At 39.5% G+C, this 17,521-nt stretch overlaps 1 protein-coding gene across 2 annotated transcripts in view; it reads left to right on the forward strand.

Moving 5' to 3' along the window:
* DGKI (diacylglycerol kinase iota) overlaps window positions 1-17,521 on the forward strand; it is a 499,667-nt gene that overhangs the window by 368,645 nt on the left and 113,501 nt on the right. For both annotated transcript variants that reach the window (XM_062198081.1, XM_062198090.1), the window contains one exon: window positions 10,092-10,192. In XM_062198081.1, coding sequence (XP_062054065.1) covers window positions 10,092-10,192 — 101 coding nt within the window. The remainder of the gene's footprint in view (window positions 1-10,091; window positions 10,193-17,521) is intronic.

A 17,521-nucleotide genomic window follows, 5' to 3' on the forward strand; every position in this document is an offset into this window, starting at 1 on the left:
ATACTATACAGCAGTTTAAAAAAAACACAAAACAATGAAATCTAGTCATTTGCAACAAAATGGAGGAATCTGGAAAACATCATGCTGAGTGAAATAGGCCAGTCCCAAAGGGACAAATATATGTTTTCCCTGATCGGTGACATCTAACCGAGCACCAAAAAGGAAACCCGTTGAAGTGAAATGGACACTATGAGAAACAGTGACTTGATCAGCCCCTGTCCTGACTGTTGATGAACAACTTAATACTTTATCCCTTTTAATATTTTTTTATCTACTTAATACTATGCTTGAACTCTTTAATTAACACACAATTGTTCTTAGGTGTTTAAATTTTAACTGAAAAGTGATCCCTGTTAAATATAAGAGTGGGAATAACAGAGGGAGGAGATGTACAATTTGGGACATGCTCAATGGGACTTGCCCCAAACAGTAGAGTTAGAAACGTGCCAGGGGATTCCAATTCAATCCCATAGAGGTGGCATGTGCCAATGCCATCTCACTAGTCAAAGTGATTGGTTTCAGTTCACAATTGATCACACTGATAGGTCAAGAGTCAAAGGGATCACATAAACAAGACTAGTGTCTGCTAATACTAACTGATAGAATCAAACAGGGAGAGAATGATCCAATGTGAGAAGCAGGATACACAGCAGACTCATAGAATGGCAGATGTCCTAAACAGCACTCTGACCTCAGAATCAGCCCTTAAGGCATTCAGATCTGGCTGAAGAGCCCATGAGGGTATTTCAGGCATGGAAAGCCAAGACACTCTGGAAAAAAAAGAAAAACAAAAAAACTAAATGAAAGATCTCTGCGAGTGAGATCCCAGTGGAAAGAACGGGCCATCAAAGAAGGAGGTGCTTTTCCATGAATGGAGAAGAGAACTTCTACTTTGACTATGACCTTGTCTAAATAAGATTGGAGTTGGTGAACTCAACAGGCTTCCATAGCCTTGGCAACTCATGACAAGCGCCTAGGGAGATTACTGATGCCATAAACAAGAGTGTCAATTTGTTAAGTCAACAACAGGAGTCACTGTGCACTTACTCCCCATGGAGGGTCTCCGACCTTAATGTGTTGTACAATGTGAATTAATGCTATAACTAGTACTCAAATAGTACTTTACACTTTGTGTTTCTGTGTGGGTGCAAACTATTGAAATCTTTCCTTAATATATACTAAATTGATCTTCTGTATATAAAGAGAATTGAAAATGCATCTTGATGTAAATGGAATGGGAGAGGGAGCGGGAGATGAGAGGGTTGTGGGTGGGAGGGAAGTTGTGGGGGGGAAGCCATTGTAATCCATAAGCTTTACTTTGGAAGTTTATATTTATTAAATAAAAGTTAAAAAAAAGAATATGGTCATACACAGTTTTAGGTTCGGGAGCTGAAGAGAGGCAGAAGAAGTTCTCCTCCATGCTGTGATTCATGCTAGAAATTAATATTATAATCAAAGTCTATTCATAATGTAAAGACCAGTTCAAATGAATTCTATTAAAGATTAATGCAAAATATACTTTATCATATTTTAATATGATTGGGTAAAATCAAACATTTGTATATAGTAAAAACATTAATTTGATTTATTATTATTAAATCAGGCTGACAGAGAAAAGCAGACAAGAATTGTGATACTTTTCTGTCTCACAAATGAAAATCAACACTATATATGAGTAACAAATGTTTGGTTAAATTATAGTTCTTCATCAAAATTATCGTATCTAAATAGTGAATATCATAAGGGGTAGATCCAAGAAATGTTAATGACAATCAGATAGGCTAGAAACTGAATTTATTAAATTAAGCCTGGATTTTGTTCCTGGCTCCTGGCCCAACCTCGGCCATTGTGGGCATTTGGGGAGTATATTAGTCATGAGAACTCTGTCTCTCTCTCTCTTTCTCTCTCTCTCTCTCTCTCTCTCTCTTTTTTTTTTTTTTTAAAGGAAAGACTTTATTGCGGGAAACCCGACAGACTGGAGGGAAGGGGCAAAGAAGGAAAAGAGGGAGAAGGAGAGCATAAGAAAGAGAGAGGTCAGGAGACAGAAAGAGAGAGAGAGACAGAGAGAGACATGTTCAGGAACAGGTCCTTTTAAAACTTTGCTAGGGGCAGGCAGGGAAGTAGGAGCAGCGAATCCCATTAGAATGGGGGTAGAGCTTGACACTGATTGTTGGGCTATGTGGCCACCTGGCTTCCAACAATGGTGGCAGGGGCTAGAGCCTAGGATGGTGTCAGGGTATAGCTTGTGCCATAGATAAGACTGTGCCATTTTACTAACACCCGCCCCCCCCCTTTTTTTTTAATAAAGCAGAAGTTGTATGGAATTACATTAGTCCCAAAAGTCCAGGAGGGGTAGAGAAACGATGATCTGTCTTTAGAGCTACTTCCTGCTGACATGGGGCAACGAGGTACTCTTCACTGTCATGGGTGATGTTTCAAGCCACTGTCTCCTGGATGGGGAGCCAAGTATATCCCTGTAGGAGCATTTGGTTGATCTCTGGGTTGCTGAAGGTCTTGGTTCGTTCCATTATCAACTCTTGTAAACACTTAAACAAACATGATAGTATAAAAAAACAGGGTGAGAATAGCAACCAATGATCCTAAGAGTGGCATTAACCAGGTAATGAGAGGATTTCATAGAGGAGAGGAAATGGGGTGGGTGGGTCTCTGGACCCTTGTGAAGACTGTTTGATGGATGTGGTTTAAAGCTGATCCCAAACAAGACCAGAAGAAAGGCCACACAACTTTTGCAGGTAGAGGGGTTTGTCTGTAGAGAAATTCTGAATAATCATACAACATTAAGTATGGGAGAGGACCATCAATACACACAGGTAGGGAGTAGAGCCATGGATGTTAGAGTAGAGGCTATGATTACAAAGGAATGAGGCCCAAGTGGGCTAGATACAAAGGACAGAGTCATTATTAGAGGACCTAAGAAAGGTGCTAAGTCACGAATAAGGAGAACTCTGTATCTATAAAATAAATAATTAAAAAAAAAAACTAATGGTAACACCTTCAGGAAAATAGAGGTAGTGAGAATTAGTTGTGAGTTGAATGGCAGTGAGTATTGAGGGAGTTATCACAATGGTATGGCCATCCATCTGCCTTCCAACATCTTAGGGTGACAGGTGTTTATAAAATGGATTAGAGAAACTGTGATATGGAGATTGTTGAAATCCAAGATGAGTGACTTAATGACAGGTACTAGTATAGTTCTTAAGAATGTCATCATGCAGGACTTTTGTGAGTTAAGTTAGGACCCTGAACTTCTGCTACTTTGCACAAGGATCCCAATCTCAATGTTGCAGAGGAAATTTGTGAGAAGACAATAAGTTGAGGTCACTGTCCCAGTATGAAAGGGAGTTCTCAGATTTCTGAGCCTCTTTTAAGAAACATGAACGATTTTGTGTAAGTCTGGTTTTAGAACATCCTTGTATACAGCCCAAAGCAGTAAGGGAGTAACTTATGTTAGATTTTGGCCCAAAGGCAAATTTATTTTTACCACGTTGTTAGTCTCTTCCATGCTCTATTAACTTCCTTGGAAACATTTAATTTTAGAAAACTAATGGCAGTACTATTCCCCAGACTCCAAGGAACAGCTTTGTCATCCTCTACCTTTAGTCATCCATTAATAGGACACTAATCTATTTTGACATAAAGGGATGGAATTGAATTTGTTGGCTTTGGCTTAATCTCTGTGCACTTTTCTCCCTCATGTCCTACTTGTCTGTTTTCATGTCATTTGTTGGTCTTATGAGAAGATCAACAATTGTAAAATATCATGACACCAGCCAAGGTAGACCATGTTCCCCAGAGGAAGTCCAGTCTGTGTTCTACACTTCTTCCCATATTTGGCAGAAGCAAATGCTATTGTTAGTTCAGCAGAACTTCATCTATGAGAGCTATTTCAGAACAATTATTATAATGATAATAGCTAATATCTATTGAGCACTTATAGCATGCTAGGCATTTTTTCTAAATACCACACATGTGTTGACTCATGTAATATTCACAATTTCCCCCTAGATTGAAAATTTGTTATCTCTACTTTATCTGTGAGAAAACTGAAGCAAAGATTTCCTGATTCACCAGTAATTGGAAGACCTTTACTTCACATCTAAGCAATCTGACTTGGAACCTGAGCTCTTAACTACTTTACTATGTTTCCTCCCATGCCTACTGTTTACACCAGGGTTGAGAATGACTCAAAGGTCTTTTTCTTCATGGAATCTGTAGTCTAATGTCCTGAACTTTGTTGATGGGCTTCAACTGAAGCAAAGTTTGATAGAAGGCAGAATACCAGATACCCTGGTCAGAAGACTCAACTTAAGCAAGCTTCTGCTGGGAAAGTGAGAGGTTTTGTAGGTTTTGGGGAAGATGAGAGCTGAGAACAGGAGAGTGACTATGTAGGAAGGTGGATAGGAGGTAGCTTTAAGAGGTAATTCCGAACAGTCTGTTTTATTCTGTCTTATTCAGCTAGCTATTCTGCAAATGAAATAAAATAGTATCTTGAATTAAAAAGAAGTGAAGGCACCAACATGGGAAGCAAACCATACAGCAGACTCATAGAATGACAATAACTTTAAGTAGCACTCTGACCTCAGAATTGGCCCTTAAGGCATTCTGGTCTGGCTGAAAAGCCGAGGGGGAGCATTTTAGGCATGGAAAGCCAAGACACTCTGGAAAAACATGTCCTACATAAAGGAGACCTGTGAGTGAGATCCCAGTGGAAAGAAGTGGCCCCCAAAAAAGGATGTACTTTTCTCTGAAAGGAGGAGAGAACTTCCACTTTGCTTATGACTTAGTCAAGCTAGTGATCCAAAAGGCTTCCATAGCCGAGGCAGCTCGTGTCAAGACCCTTGGCTGATCACTGGTGTGATACATAAGAGTGTTATTTGTTAAATAAACAACAAGAGTCATTGTGCACTAACTTCCCATGTAGGACCTCTGTCCCCAAAGAGTTGTATCATGAGACTTAATAGTAAAACTTGTTCTCAAGAATCACTTCCTTAGAGTGTATTAAATGGAGGATATTATTATGTCTCATAAGTTATGTCTAAGAGCTGCCAAAGATGTATCATCCTTGGGTTCTTCTTTAAAGATAATTAAGTTTCTAAAAGGAAAGAGGGGAGAGGAAAGAAGGGAAAAGAGGAAGGGGGAAAAAAGCGAAATCACCTTCAAGAAGCAGTAACAGGACAGCCCTTGTCTACACTAATGAGGAACAGTTCTCTTAGTTCTTTCCCTCCCTCCCTTCCTTCCTTCCTTCCTGCCTGCCTTCGCTTCTTTCTTTTTCTTTGTTTTTTTCTCAGACTAAACAGGAGGGGAAGGAGGAAGGGGGGGAAGTGAGTGGGAGGAGGGTACAGTGGGAAGAATTGCTATTTTCCTAATGTTGTATTTATGAGATACATACAAATAAAATTTTTTAAAAATAGTATCTTGATTAATTTGGGATCTGAAAATTTGAATTCAAATGATAGTTCTGTTGAGTTTTGATTGTGTGCCTCCTGGAAATCAGGAAGGTTGGCACAAGGCCAGTGGTTCAAGAGGCAGTGGTGTGTGGGTTAGAGGTCATATATAGAAACTTGGGAGATAGAAACATGTGGATACACTTGGTTAGCCCAGAGTTAGGGGTGCTCCATGGAGTAGGAGTGCATAGAATAGTTTGTAGTCACTCACTGAATCCTATTGCTCATGTGGCAACTGCTGCTGTCTTCTTTTTTTTAATACTTGAATGTTTAAATAGTATGAAATCATCGATTTTTTTTTAAAATTAGAGAGTGCTTAATGTGAAAGTACAACATAAACATGTAGGTTTTACCTGGGAGTGCAAGGTTTGTTCAACAATGAAGAATCTACCAAAGTGATTCACTATATTAACAGAATTAAAAGAATATTATATATATGTATATATAATATATATATATAATTACAACACACATGCAGAAAGTACCTTTGACTAAATGCATCCACTCATGGAAAACATTCAAAAAATAGTGAAACTTTTTAAATCTGATTAAGACCTTCTTTGGAAAACCTTAACAGGCATTTTTCAAAAGAGGAAATCCAAATGGCCAACAGACACATGAAAAAATGCTCAGGATCCCTAGCCATCAGGGAAATGCAGATCAAAACCACAATGAGGTTTCACCTCACCCCGGTTAGATTGGCTTACATACAGAAATCAACCAACAACAGATGCTGGCGAGGATGTGGGGAAAAAGGGACACTAACCCACTGTTGGTGGGAATGCAAACTGGTAAAGCCACTGTGGAAGACAGTTTGGAGAGTCCTCAGAAACCTGAATATAGCCGTACCACATGACCCAGCCATCCCACTCCTTGGAATTTACCCAAAGGGAATTAAACTGAAAAAAAAAAAAAAGAGCTGTTTGCACCTCAATGTTTATTTATTTATTTACTTTGACAGGCAGAGTGGACAGTGAGAGAGAGACAGAGAGAAAGGTCTTCCTTTTGCCGTTGGTTCACCCTCCAATGGCCGCCGCGGTAGGCGTGCTGCCACTGGCGCACCGCGCTGATCCGATGGCAGGAGCCAGGTGCTTCTCCTGGTCTCCCATGGGGTGCAGGACCCAAGTACTTGGGTCATCCTGCACTGCACTCCCTGGCCACAGCAGAGAGCTGGCCTGGAATAGGGGCAACCGGGACAGGATCAGTGCCCTGACCGGGACTAGAACCCGGTGTGCCAGCGCCGCAAGGCGGAGGATTAGCCTAGTGAGCCGCGGTGCCAGTCTAACACCTCAATGTTTATTGCAGCTCAATTCACATTAGCTAAGACATGGAATGACTGGATAAAGAAATTGTGGGATATGTACTCTATAGAATAATATAACAACAGGAGTCACTGTGTACTTACATCTCATGTGGGATCTGTCATTAATGTGTTGTCTAATGTGAAGTGATGCTATAACTAGTACTAAAACAGTATTTTTACACTTTGTGTTTCTGTGTGGGTGCAAACTGATGAAATCTTTACTAATTATATACAGAATCGATCTTCTGTATATAAAGATAATTGAAAATGAAAAAAAAAAACTGGTGTTAAATTGGAAATGGCATAGAAAATTAATTAATTTTTAAAGAAATATCATGTAGGATCTCTGTCTTTAATGTGCTGCACACTGTTATTTAATGCTATAACTAGTACTCCAACAATATTTTTCACTTTGTGTTTCTATGTGGGTGCAAACTGTTGAAATCTTTGCTTAATATATACTGAACTGATCTTCTGTATATAAAGAGAATTGAAAATGAAAAAAAAATGAATAATATACAGCAGTAAAAAACAATGAAATCTGGTCATTTGCAACAAAATGGAGGAATCTGGAAAACATCATGCTGAGTGAAATAAGCCAGTCCAAAAGGGAAAAATATCTTTTTCTTCTTGATACCTGCAGCCAACTGGAGAAGATGAGGGGTTAGATATGCTAACCTCTCAAAAAAAAAAAAAAAATCAGGCAAAGCTCATTTAGCCTCTGCTCTCTTCCTTCCCTGATTGCAGATATGATGGACATGGAATTCTATAGTTCTACCTTCCTTCTTCGTGCTTGTAGGAAATTAGTTGCTAATTAAAATTCTTAGAGGTCACTTGGGTGAACTTGAAAATGAAATCAGACACCCTTAATTTGGGGGTATTTGGTAAAAACACTGTGTGACCATTGTTCATCACTTAAAATCTTTCTTTTCCACTCAATTCTAAGAAATAACACTCTTTGGCATATCTTTATATTTTAAATCTTTTCCTGAATTATTTATATGTCTATATATTGACATGATTTTAAGGTCACTATATTATTTCTGTAAAGTACACTCAGTGATGAAATTCAGTGTTTCCCAGATCCCACCACACAGAGATAACCACTTGGTACAGCCTATTGAATATTTCTTCTGACACTTGCATATACAGACTCCTAAATGTTACAGATCACATCAAGGAGCTCATACCATATATAATTTTTCATTACTTTTTTTTCATTTAACAATGTGTTTTTAGAAGACTTCCTTCTGAATAAATATAGATCTATACACTCATTTGTAGTATTTCCACAGTGTTCTGTTGTTTGAGGGTACCATAGTTTACTTAACCATCCCCATGTCTATTGTTTTTTCGATAAAGAAAATAAGCCAAGCACCATATAGACATAATCTGACTTTGTTAATGTAGTTTTCATGTCTTTGCTCTCAAATCTATGGAATTCAATGTGTGTTTACCCATTGCTAAAAGAGTCTGAACTTCCTAGAGGAACATTGTATAATAGAAAGAGGATGAGTGAAGAGTCCAAAGCTCTGTTCCCAGCTGTCACTTAGTAGCTATGTGACCTTAAGTCACCTCAATCTATAATTGATATTGTAGGTATACATTATATAGACGGTCTGTTCTTCTAATTCCCAAATATTATGCTGTCAAGCTAGATGTCCTATCACTACTTAAACATTCACACCAACTTTGTTCATTGTCCGTTCAATGTCCGGCAGTGTCTATCGTTGGATATACATGTGTTAATTTTTTGGTGATTAGAGTGGAAGTCTATATGGAGAAACTTACTAAACTTTTCCTTAAAATGAAGCTTTAGACAAGATAATGAAATTTTTTTCACCCTCTCTTCCAGATTGCAGTGAAATTAAATAGGTGTGTGTCCATGCTCTGTGTATATGTGTTTGAGATGCAGTAAATAGAGGTGTCTTGAGTGTGATTTTAAAAGTGTTACTCCATCTTTATTTCTACTTCTTTCCTCCTCCTAGTCTCGTCTCCTCTCCTCTCCTCTCTTCCCCTCCCCACTATTCTCTTCCCTCTCCCTCCCTTCCTTTTCCCTCCCTTCCCTTTCATTTTTTCTTCCTTTTGTTCTTTTCCTTCTTTACATAAATTAAGAATAATGTTATTCTTTCTACTTTAATCATTGGTGACTTTTACCACCAAAAGTGAGACACAATCCTGTTTTAGAAAAAATTCAACCAAATGAAATCTAAGTATAAGGTAGGATTTGAGGTCAAATAGGGATTGTGTGATATTAATGTATTAAATCAATGTATTTATCCATAATGTTGATGAAAACTAAGCTGTTTAGCTCAGATAATGACAGAGACTAGACTACATTGAAAATACTACTTGAAAGGGGGCTGGTGCCGTGGCTCATTGGGTTAATTCTCCACTTGTGGCGCTGGCATCCCATATGGGCGCCGGGTTCTAGTCCCGGTTGCTCCTCTTCCAGTCCAGCTCTCTGCTGTGGCCCAGGAGGGCAGTGAAGGATGGCCCAAGTGCTTGGGCCCCTGCACCCACATGGGAGACCAGGAGGAAGCACCTGGCTCCTGGCCTTGGATCAGTGTAGCCATTGGGGGGATGAACCAACAGAAGGAAGACCTTTCTCTCTCTCTCTCTCTCTCACTGTCTGTCAAAATAAATAAAAACTAAGAAAAAGAAAATACTACTTGAGAGAAAATCCAGGAAATCTTGTTAGACATAGTGAAGGTGAACAGTATGTTTCAGAAAGTTTGATACAACATTTTAAGTTGTTTAATGCATGTCCTAAGCCACTTTGGATTTAATACTTTCAGCATAAGTTACATACTTCATTCTATTCCTAATGATATTACAGTGAGCATATTCAATGTTTTATCATTTTAGAATACTCACAGGTAGCATTTATTATAATGTGTTCATTAGAAGTGCCTATTTTAATAGGGGCTTTTAAAAATATTTCTTTATGTGTTTGAAAGGCAGAGTTACAGAGAGAGGAACAGACTAAGAGAGAGGGAGAGAGAAAGATCTTCTGTCCACTGATTTAGTCCCCAAATGGCTGCAATGGCCAGGGAAGCCAGGAGCCCAGAACTCCATCCAGATCTCCCTCCTTGGTGGCAGTGGTGTGAGCTCTTGAACCATTTTCTGCTGCTTTCCCAGGTGCATTAGCAAGAAGCTAGTTGGGGAGTAGAGCTGCTGGGACTCCAGTAGGCAGTCTTATGGGATGCAGGTGTTGCAGGCAGCAGCTTAACCCTCTGTGCCACAACACTGTCCTTGGTAGGTGCATGACTCCCAACTTTGATCTTTCATTTGCATCTGACCACTCGCTTCTTGTTTTGCAGTCCCCAGTCTGTCCCAGATCGGCTGCGGATCCGTGTGAACAAAATCAGTTTACAAGACTACGAGGGATTCCACTATGACAAAGAGAAACTCCGGGAAGCTTGTAAGTTGGAAGTGCTTGTTGATTTTATGTGATCAGCCTGCTGTCAGCTTCATAGTCCTTCTTGGTGCCTTGGGTAGTTTCGTTCATCCTTGTGTCTGAAACCGTAGTAGGAGCAGTGAGGGGTGTGTAGTAACGTGGATCTCAAGGGATAATCTGCGAGTGGAAGAAAATGGAAGAGAGATGGGGAAGCAGCAGAAGAATGTCATTCTGCTGTGGATTCCATGTCAAGAACTCCTTACTCTCAGGCTTGCCTAAAATGATAAAAGCAAAAAGCTGTGATCTCACATGTTCTATTAGGATCCAGAAAACTCTGGAGACAGCACAAGTGTCTTCCTGGACCCTGCATTGTCAAACCTGTCCTTATTCTTCACATAGTATGGCAAAGTTATCTCGGAAGGCACATCCAGTACTGCTAACTATTACACTACTGTTATATTGTCAAATAAAGGCCCACAAGATATGGAAAATTGTGACGATTATGTGGTTCAGTGATGATAATGGGCCATTTTTCTGAACTCTTACACTGAGTAAACATAGAAATGACTTCTCAGTGTTCATATTTTTTATATCCTCCTCTGAATGAAAGGATCATTTGTTTACCTTACCAGTCAGTTTTTAGTGGGTATTTTTAACATTCTGCTCAATATTTTAAGTCCCTGTCTGTATACTATCAGGTTCATAGGTGAAGTAGACCAAGAGAAATTAAAACCGTAAGTGAGCTGGACACTAGTGTTCTGGGCTCCCTCATAATTGTGGATACCAATAGTTAAATGTAATAAAATGAGAGAAGACGAGAAAATGTAGTGTCCAAGCAAACAGGTAGGGTCCCAAAAGAAAGGAGTTTTACACAGAACCAAAGATGGATGAACCCAAACCTAACCTGGTCTCTCAGTGTGGACCTGCCTAGAAGTATGTAAGAGGCAACTGGTTTAAACTGGCAGGAATCGAAGAGTAGCTTCTGAGTTCTGATTTCTGAGTCTAATAAGGAGTGAACTTTAGGGGATGAGAATCCTGAAATCCAAAGACCTTGTCAGAGTTGGGCACGGGGGCTTCCAGGATCTTCACCCGGCACTGGGCAAGGATGCTTTCCCTGGCAGCCCGGTTACCAAACCTGCATTTTCAGTTTTCTCAACTGATTCAGCTTCCTTAACATTTTTAGGTGTTTTCCTTTAATTTCTACCCAGACTTTTCACTACCATCCTCCATCCTTATTTCCTTTGCTAAGAAAATTTAGTTAGAGGAGGAATAGTTCCCTCAACCTCTGCATCTCTTTCTTTGTAAACAACATATTACACTTCCTAATGTAAGTGAGGTTGTGACATACTAGCACAAAACAAAATTTCACTCATTAAGTAAGAGACACATACATTTATTTGCAGTGTGAAATGTAGCTACAATGTAAACTAAATGAACTTTTAGGGGCTGCTAATTATAAAGAATATTTTTTATGTTCTTTTTTGTTTCCAACTTCCAAACAAATAGCTTACAATTTTAAACATAAAAATATAATGGAATTCAAGTAATATTTTGCAGTTTACCACAACTTTTGAAGAAAGTCAACTGTGGGTAGGGATACATTTGAAATTTCTGGCTGAAATGAGATGTGAGGCTTATCTGTAACTTTCAGGTGTCTCTTCTATCTTTTCTATGGCATAATCTGTCCATCGTTGCCAGAGATAATTGTGATTTCAGTTTTTACGAAAAGATGACATTTCCTGGCAAGTACCTTAGACATCATATCTTATGTGATAAACTTTAGTGTGAGGAAACTTCTTAAATTGGGAAAAGTAATTTGGTATAAATGCAAGCCCAATAAATCCAGCTATGATTTTGGAACTCAAAGGAACAAAGAAACCCTCAAAAACAACTAAAAGAATTATTTTATTCTAGTGATCTGAGTTTGAAAAAATAACATATTAAGTGGAAGTGAAAGTGGCCAGTTCACTCTACTTTTAACATGTGGTCATGATGCTTTTAATCCCTGGTTTGTCAGGGAAGTTTGTTCATTGAGTTAATGGATTTGCTCTTGCCCTTGCTCTGTTGCCTGGCTCCAACTTGTAACTGACTATAGATTCACAGGAAGACTGACAGGACTGAAATTGAGTATAATGGCAAAATCCAGTTCAAGTCCGTGTGTGATGTGCATGCTGAATAGATGTTATTTCAGAAGTATGACTTAAATGCAATTCAGAGTACACATCTAGATAAAAGGGACTCCTGAAAATGTACTCTGACCTGCATCCTAGGAAAACATAGGAGTAAGTCCTCTTGGGCCATTCATTTATTATCAGCAGTCAAAAGTCTGAACCCAAGTAGTTGTTGCTGGGTTTAAAAACCAAGTCCCTTTCTTAATAATATACTGAGTGATTTATTGAGGCAGCACATGACTGTTTGCTCTCACCACTTAATAGAATCTTGCTCATGTGTCTGGATCATAGCTCACAGTAGATTACAAGCTGGAGTATTTGTTGTCTAACAAAGCCCTACTTTCTTTGGCAGTGCATGGCTCCCTGGCAATACAAAATGGCAGCCCTTTTTAATTGCTTTGCTTTCTTGAATGTAGAAAAAGATGGCTATAATATTTCAAATCCTTTCCACACCTCTTTGCTTTGTCTCCATCTCTCGGGGCTCTCATTCTTGAAAGTGTCTCCCTCAATTCTTGCTGGTAAATTTTAGGCGTGAGGCACTTAGAGTCTTCCTTATTGGCTATCATATATCAGCCTTCAAGTTAATGGTTATGATTTTCAACCAGTCCATTAATTATTATCTGTGATAATGGAAGCAAAGTCTTTCCCATAAGCTGAATAAAGTATATAAACAGGGCCTCAATAAAGTCTGTAACTATAGGCTCAATAATTATAGTTTTTGAAAATCTGTTCTATTCATAACTCCAAAGGAGATTCATTAACACATGCCATACATTTTTATATCTAGAATAGCTTGTTATGGACCAAAATTTACTTATCCTTTCCTAAAGGGGTTAAACTTTACTTTTTAAAAAATTTTTTATTTTTTTTAAATTTTTTTTTACAGGCAGAGTGGACAGTGAGAGAGAGAGAGACAGAGAGAAAGGTCTTCCTTTTTGCCGTTGGCTCACCCTCCAATGGCCGCCGTGGCCAGTGCGCTACGGCCGGTGCACCGCGCTGATCGGAAGGCAGGAGCCAGGTGGTTCTCCTGGTCTCCCATGGGGTTCAAGGCCCAAGCACTTGGGCCATCCTCCACTGCACTCCTGGGCCACAGCAGAGAGCTGGCCTGGAAGAGGGGTAACCGGGACAGAATCCGGCGCCCGGACCGGGACTAGAACCTGGTGTGCCTGTGCCGCAAGGCGGAGGATTAGCCTATTGAGCCGTAGCGCCAGCCTAAACTTTACTTTTAGCACTAGCTTATTATGCAATTTTCAATTGCCATAATAATTCTCATGGAGCCTAACCACTAAAACACAAACAGCAAAAACCAGTTTAGAGCCAATTGAAAACAGATGTACACTAATCTATAAATATAGGAAAGGACTGATATTAATAATATAGTGTTCAACAGCACTTTCACATGCTTACCTCAATCTAATGAATATTTTGGTGATATAGATCATGTATAGTCTCTCAGTGTATTGTTCAATACTAGTGATAATACAGTTATACCTTGCTTAAATGTGCATTTACCCTAATGGAATTTCATTGTTTACTGATTTAGTAGAAAAGTCACATATTTTTGGTTCATTTAAGTTGTAACTTTGATAATAAAGTAATTTACTTTCCCTGATGACAAATACCACATCTCTAAAATGAGAGTCTAGTTGTAACCTCCTAGGGTATTGAGTGTTAAATATGATCCTTAAATGAGACCCCTGGAGCACAGTCTGGCACATTAGCATGCTGTACGTAAGTGGTAGCTCTAATTATTACGGCTGGTTTTGTTAGGAGGCCCCACTGCCTCCCTGCCCATCAGTCTGCAGGTCCATGGAACCAGACGCAGTGCAGGGTCCGACCTACTCTGCTCAGAGCTGTCCTTGGCTACAGTTAGCTCATTACCCACAGTGCACATCACCACCATCCAATACGCTTTCCTGGTTTCAAAAGCAGAATTGAAAACAGCAATAAATATTACAGAAAGATGTGGGACAAAATGCAATTAATCATTCAATTTAATTTTGTTTACTCATGTAAGAATCTACTGTGATGACAAGACGCTTTAACCTGTAAAGCCCGTGACCACCATATGATGCTATTTGATTGGCTGACCAGATCACTGCAAATTCTCTCCCTTAAGTACTAATACTTCTTTTAAGTGCATCCTGTTATCTATTACTTGTTTTAAATTAACTTTCTATTTCCAAATAGTTTTAGAGTTACAAAAAGTTGCAAAGATATTATTGAGAGATCCTATATACCCCTTACTCAGTTTCCCCCATTGTTAAACACTTTATGTTTCCATGGTACATTGTTAGAGAAACTGATATTGCTACATCAGGATGAACTAAACCCTCGCACTTTCTATCCCAAGTCCAATCCAGAGCATCCCATTGCCTTGTGTGGGTGTATCTGCCCCATTTCCTCTGGTCTGTGGCAGTTTCTCAGTCTTACCTCTTGCTGCCTCCTATGGCCTTGATCTGAGGAGTACTGGCCTGATGTTCTGTAGAATATCCTCTAGTCTGGCTTTGCCTACTGCTTCACTCATTATGAGGCTGGGGTTACGGCTCCTTGGGAAGAACACTGAAGAGATGAGTGCCCGTCTTGGCCTCTCACATTAGGACTTAGCAAGTGCCCACTGATGCTCCTGGTGATGTTGACTTAGCCACTTGGTTGGGGTGGCATTTGACCCCTTCCTCTACTATAAAATTACTACCTTTTCCCTCTCCTGCTCTATTATTACAGAGTGAGTCACTAAGTCTAACCCACTGTCTGAAAAAGAGGAGATGGATTATTGGGTTTTTTTTACTGTTTCCCAATTTCATATTTTGACCTTGATTAAATTTGAAAAATATGCTAAAATGGCATAGCCACCCAGCCATTCATGCATTCATACTTTCCATAGCTACATATTTGCACCAGTTGTATGCCAGATACTATACTAGATGCTAGGCATTAAAAGATGAAAGTGAAACATTCAACATTGCAATATCACCAATGCTGTTTGCATTTATGGAGTTTTTAATAAAAAGATAATTAGTTCCTGATTTGCCAGAACTTTTGTCAGGTGATAAGGACCGTGATAGGGCTATGAAAACATGATGTCTCTATTTTCCTAGCAAATATTTAAATAATGAAAGGAAGAGATAAAATATGGACGAAGGCATGAAAGCATGAGAAAAGCCATTGTAATCACTAATTAGCTGTAAACCTTAGGCCTGCATTTGTCTTCAGGCTTCAGTTTCCTTATCTACTCAACGCAGTAGTTAAAGTAGGTGTTCCCTAACAACATATCATAATAAATACTTAGTCCCATAGAAACTACGTAGGATTTAAAACTTTTCCTCTGACATATTTTTTTTAGTTAAGGTTTTTAAGCTCCAACTTCACTTACAATGAGTATGAGTGTTAAAAAAATCACGCAAGTACATTTTGTTTTACAAGTTTACCAAAAACACTGATTTTTTCCCCCTATCAATTGCTTCATCTAAAATTGAATCTTTCCCCCTCATTTAACAAGCTTACAACAGGGCTGTGCAGTAGAGATTAGGCCTGCACTTGACGGTGGCAGGCATTCCAATTTGAAATCTGTCTGGGGAGTTAAATGATGTCAGTTTGTCCTCTGAAGGGCATTGTCCATCCTTTTGCAAGTATGTTCATGTTTATTTCTATTTTTGTGAATTGACATTTAACTGGAGTCTTGTACTTAGTTTATTTTACTACCCTTCCCTATCCTTTGCATCTTACATTATCATATTAAAATATAATAACAAATGCAACAGTAGTTATATATTGTTCTATTCTATGAGCTAAGAAATGTCTTAACTCTTCTGCACATGCTATGTAATTTAATTCTCCCAACAACGTTGAGTGATAGGTGATATTTCTACCCCCGTTTTACAGACACAGCAACTGAGGCACAGTAAACGTAAAGAAACTGAAGGTCTCAGAGTCCTGGGATTCTGAATACCTAGTTAATCATATGCTGTCTGCTTCCTCTGTGCAGTCCTTTTTATTGTAACATACAGAACAAGTAATTTGTTTGCTTATGTAAAATAAGTACTTCTTATTTTCTTACATACAGTTAGTATAAGTAAAAACTTATATTCCTGTCATTCACAATACCATTTCAAATGCATTTTTACTTTTTTTATTTTTTTAAATTTTTTTGACAGGCAGAGTGGACAGTGAAAGAGAGAGACAGAGAGAAAGGTCTTCCTTTTGCCGTTGGTTCACCCTCCAATGGCCGCTGCAGCCAGTGCACTGCGGCCGGCGCACCGCGCTGATCGGAAGGCAGGAGCCAGGTGCTTCTCCTGGTCTCCCATGGGGTGCAGGGCCCAAGGACTTGGGCCATCCTCCACTGCACTCCCTGGCCACAGCAGAGAGCTGGCCTGGAAGAGGGGCAACCGGGACAGGATCAGTGCCCCGACCAGGACTAGAACCCGGTGTGCCGGCGCCGCAAGGCGGAGGATTAGCCTAGTGAGCCGTGGCGCCGGCCTATTTTTACTTTTAAACTGACTTTATCTTAAGTTACCACACTCCAGTTTTTGGACAAGTTCCTGTTTTGGAATCTCCTTCAAACCCCAAACAGATCATCTATTTCATATATTTGGTATGTGTTTATTGACTGCTTTTCCTAGTACTGTTTCAGGTTGTAGGGGTCCTGCTAGCCTGCATGGAGCTATTATTTCAGTGGGGCAGACACATGAGTAATACCTTCCAGTGGTAAGTGCTATGAAGGAAGAGTGTAATAAAGGATCCTGTTTTGATAAGGAGTTCAGGATGAGGCTTTTTCATGACATTCAAAGAGACTTGAATGCAAGCAGCGCATGCACACGTGGATTTGAGCGTGGGGTGTTCCTTAGGCAGAAGAAACTGCAAGCGCTAAGGTCCTGTGGTATAAGCATCCTTAGCGTGCTGGATGAACAGTCAAGAACCGATATGCCTGTAACCTGGTTAGTTGAGTGGAGAGGGATAGGAAATTATTTTGAAGATCTAGGAAAGAGCCAGCCCATAGAAGGAATGAGTAGGTCAAGGAAAAGTTTGTGGATTTGATTCAGGGTATGATGAGAGGGTGCTGAGACTATTTGAGGAGTACAACATGCCCGGATTTATTCTGTATAGCTCTGCTGCTGAAGGAATTGTCTGTCAGCTTGCAAGGGTGGAAATAGGGCAATAGATCCAAGGCTCTTATGATATTCCA

This window comes from Lepus europaeus, chromosome 1 (genome assembly GCF_033115175.1).
Source record: "Lepus europaeus isolate LE1 chromosome 1, mLepTim1.pri, whole genome shotgun sequence".
Classification (NCBI taxonomy): domain Eukaryota; kingdom Metazoa; phylum Chordata; class Mammalia; order Lagomorpha; family Leporidae; genus Lepus; species Lepus europaeus.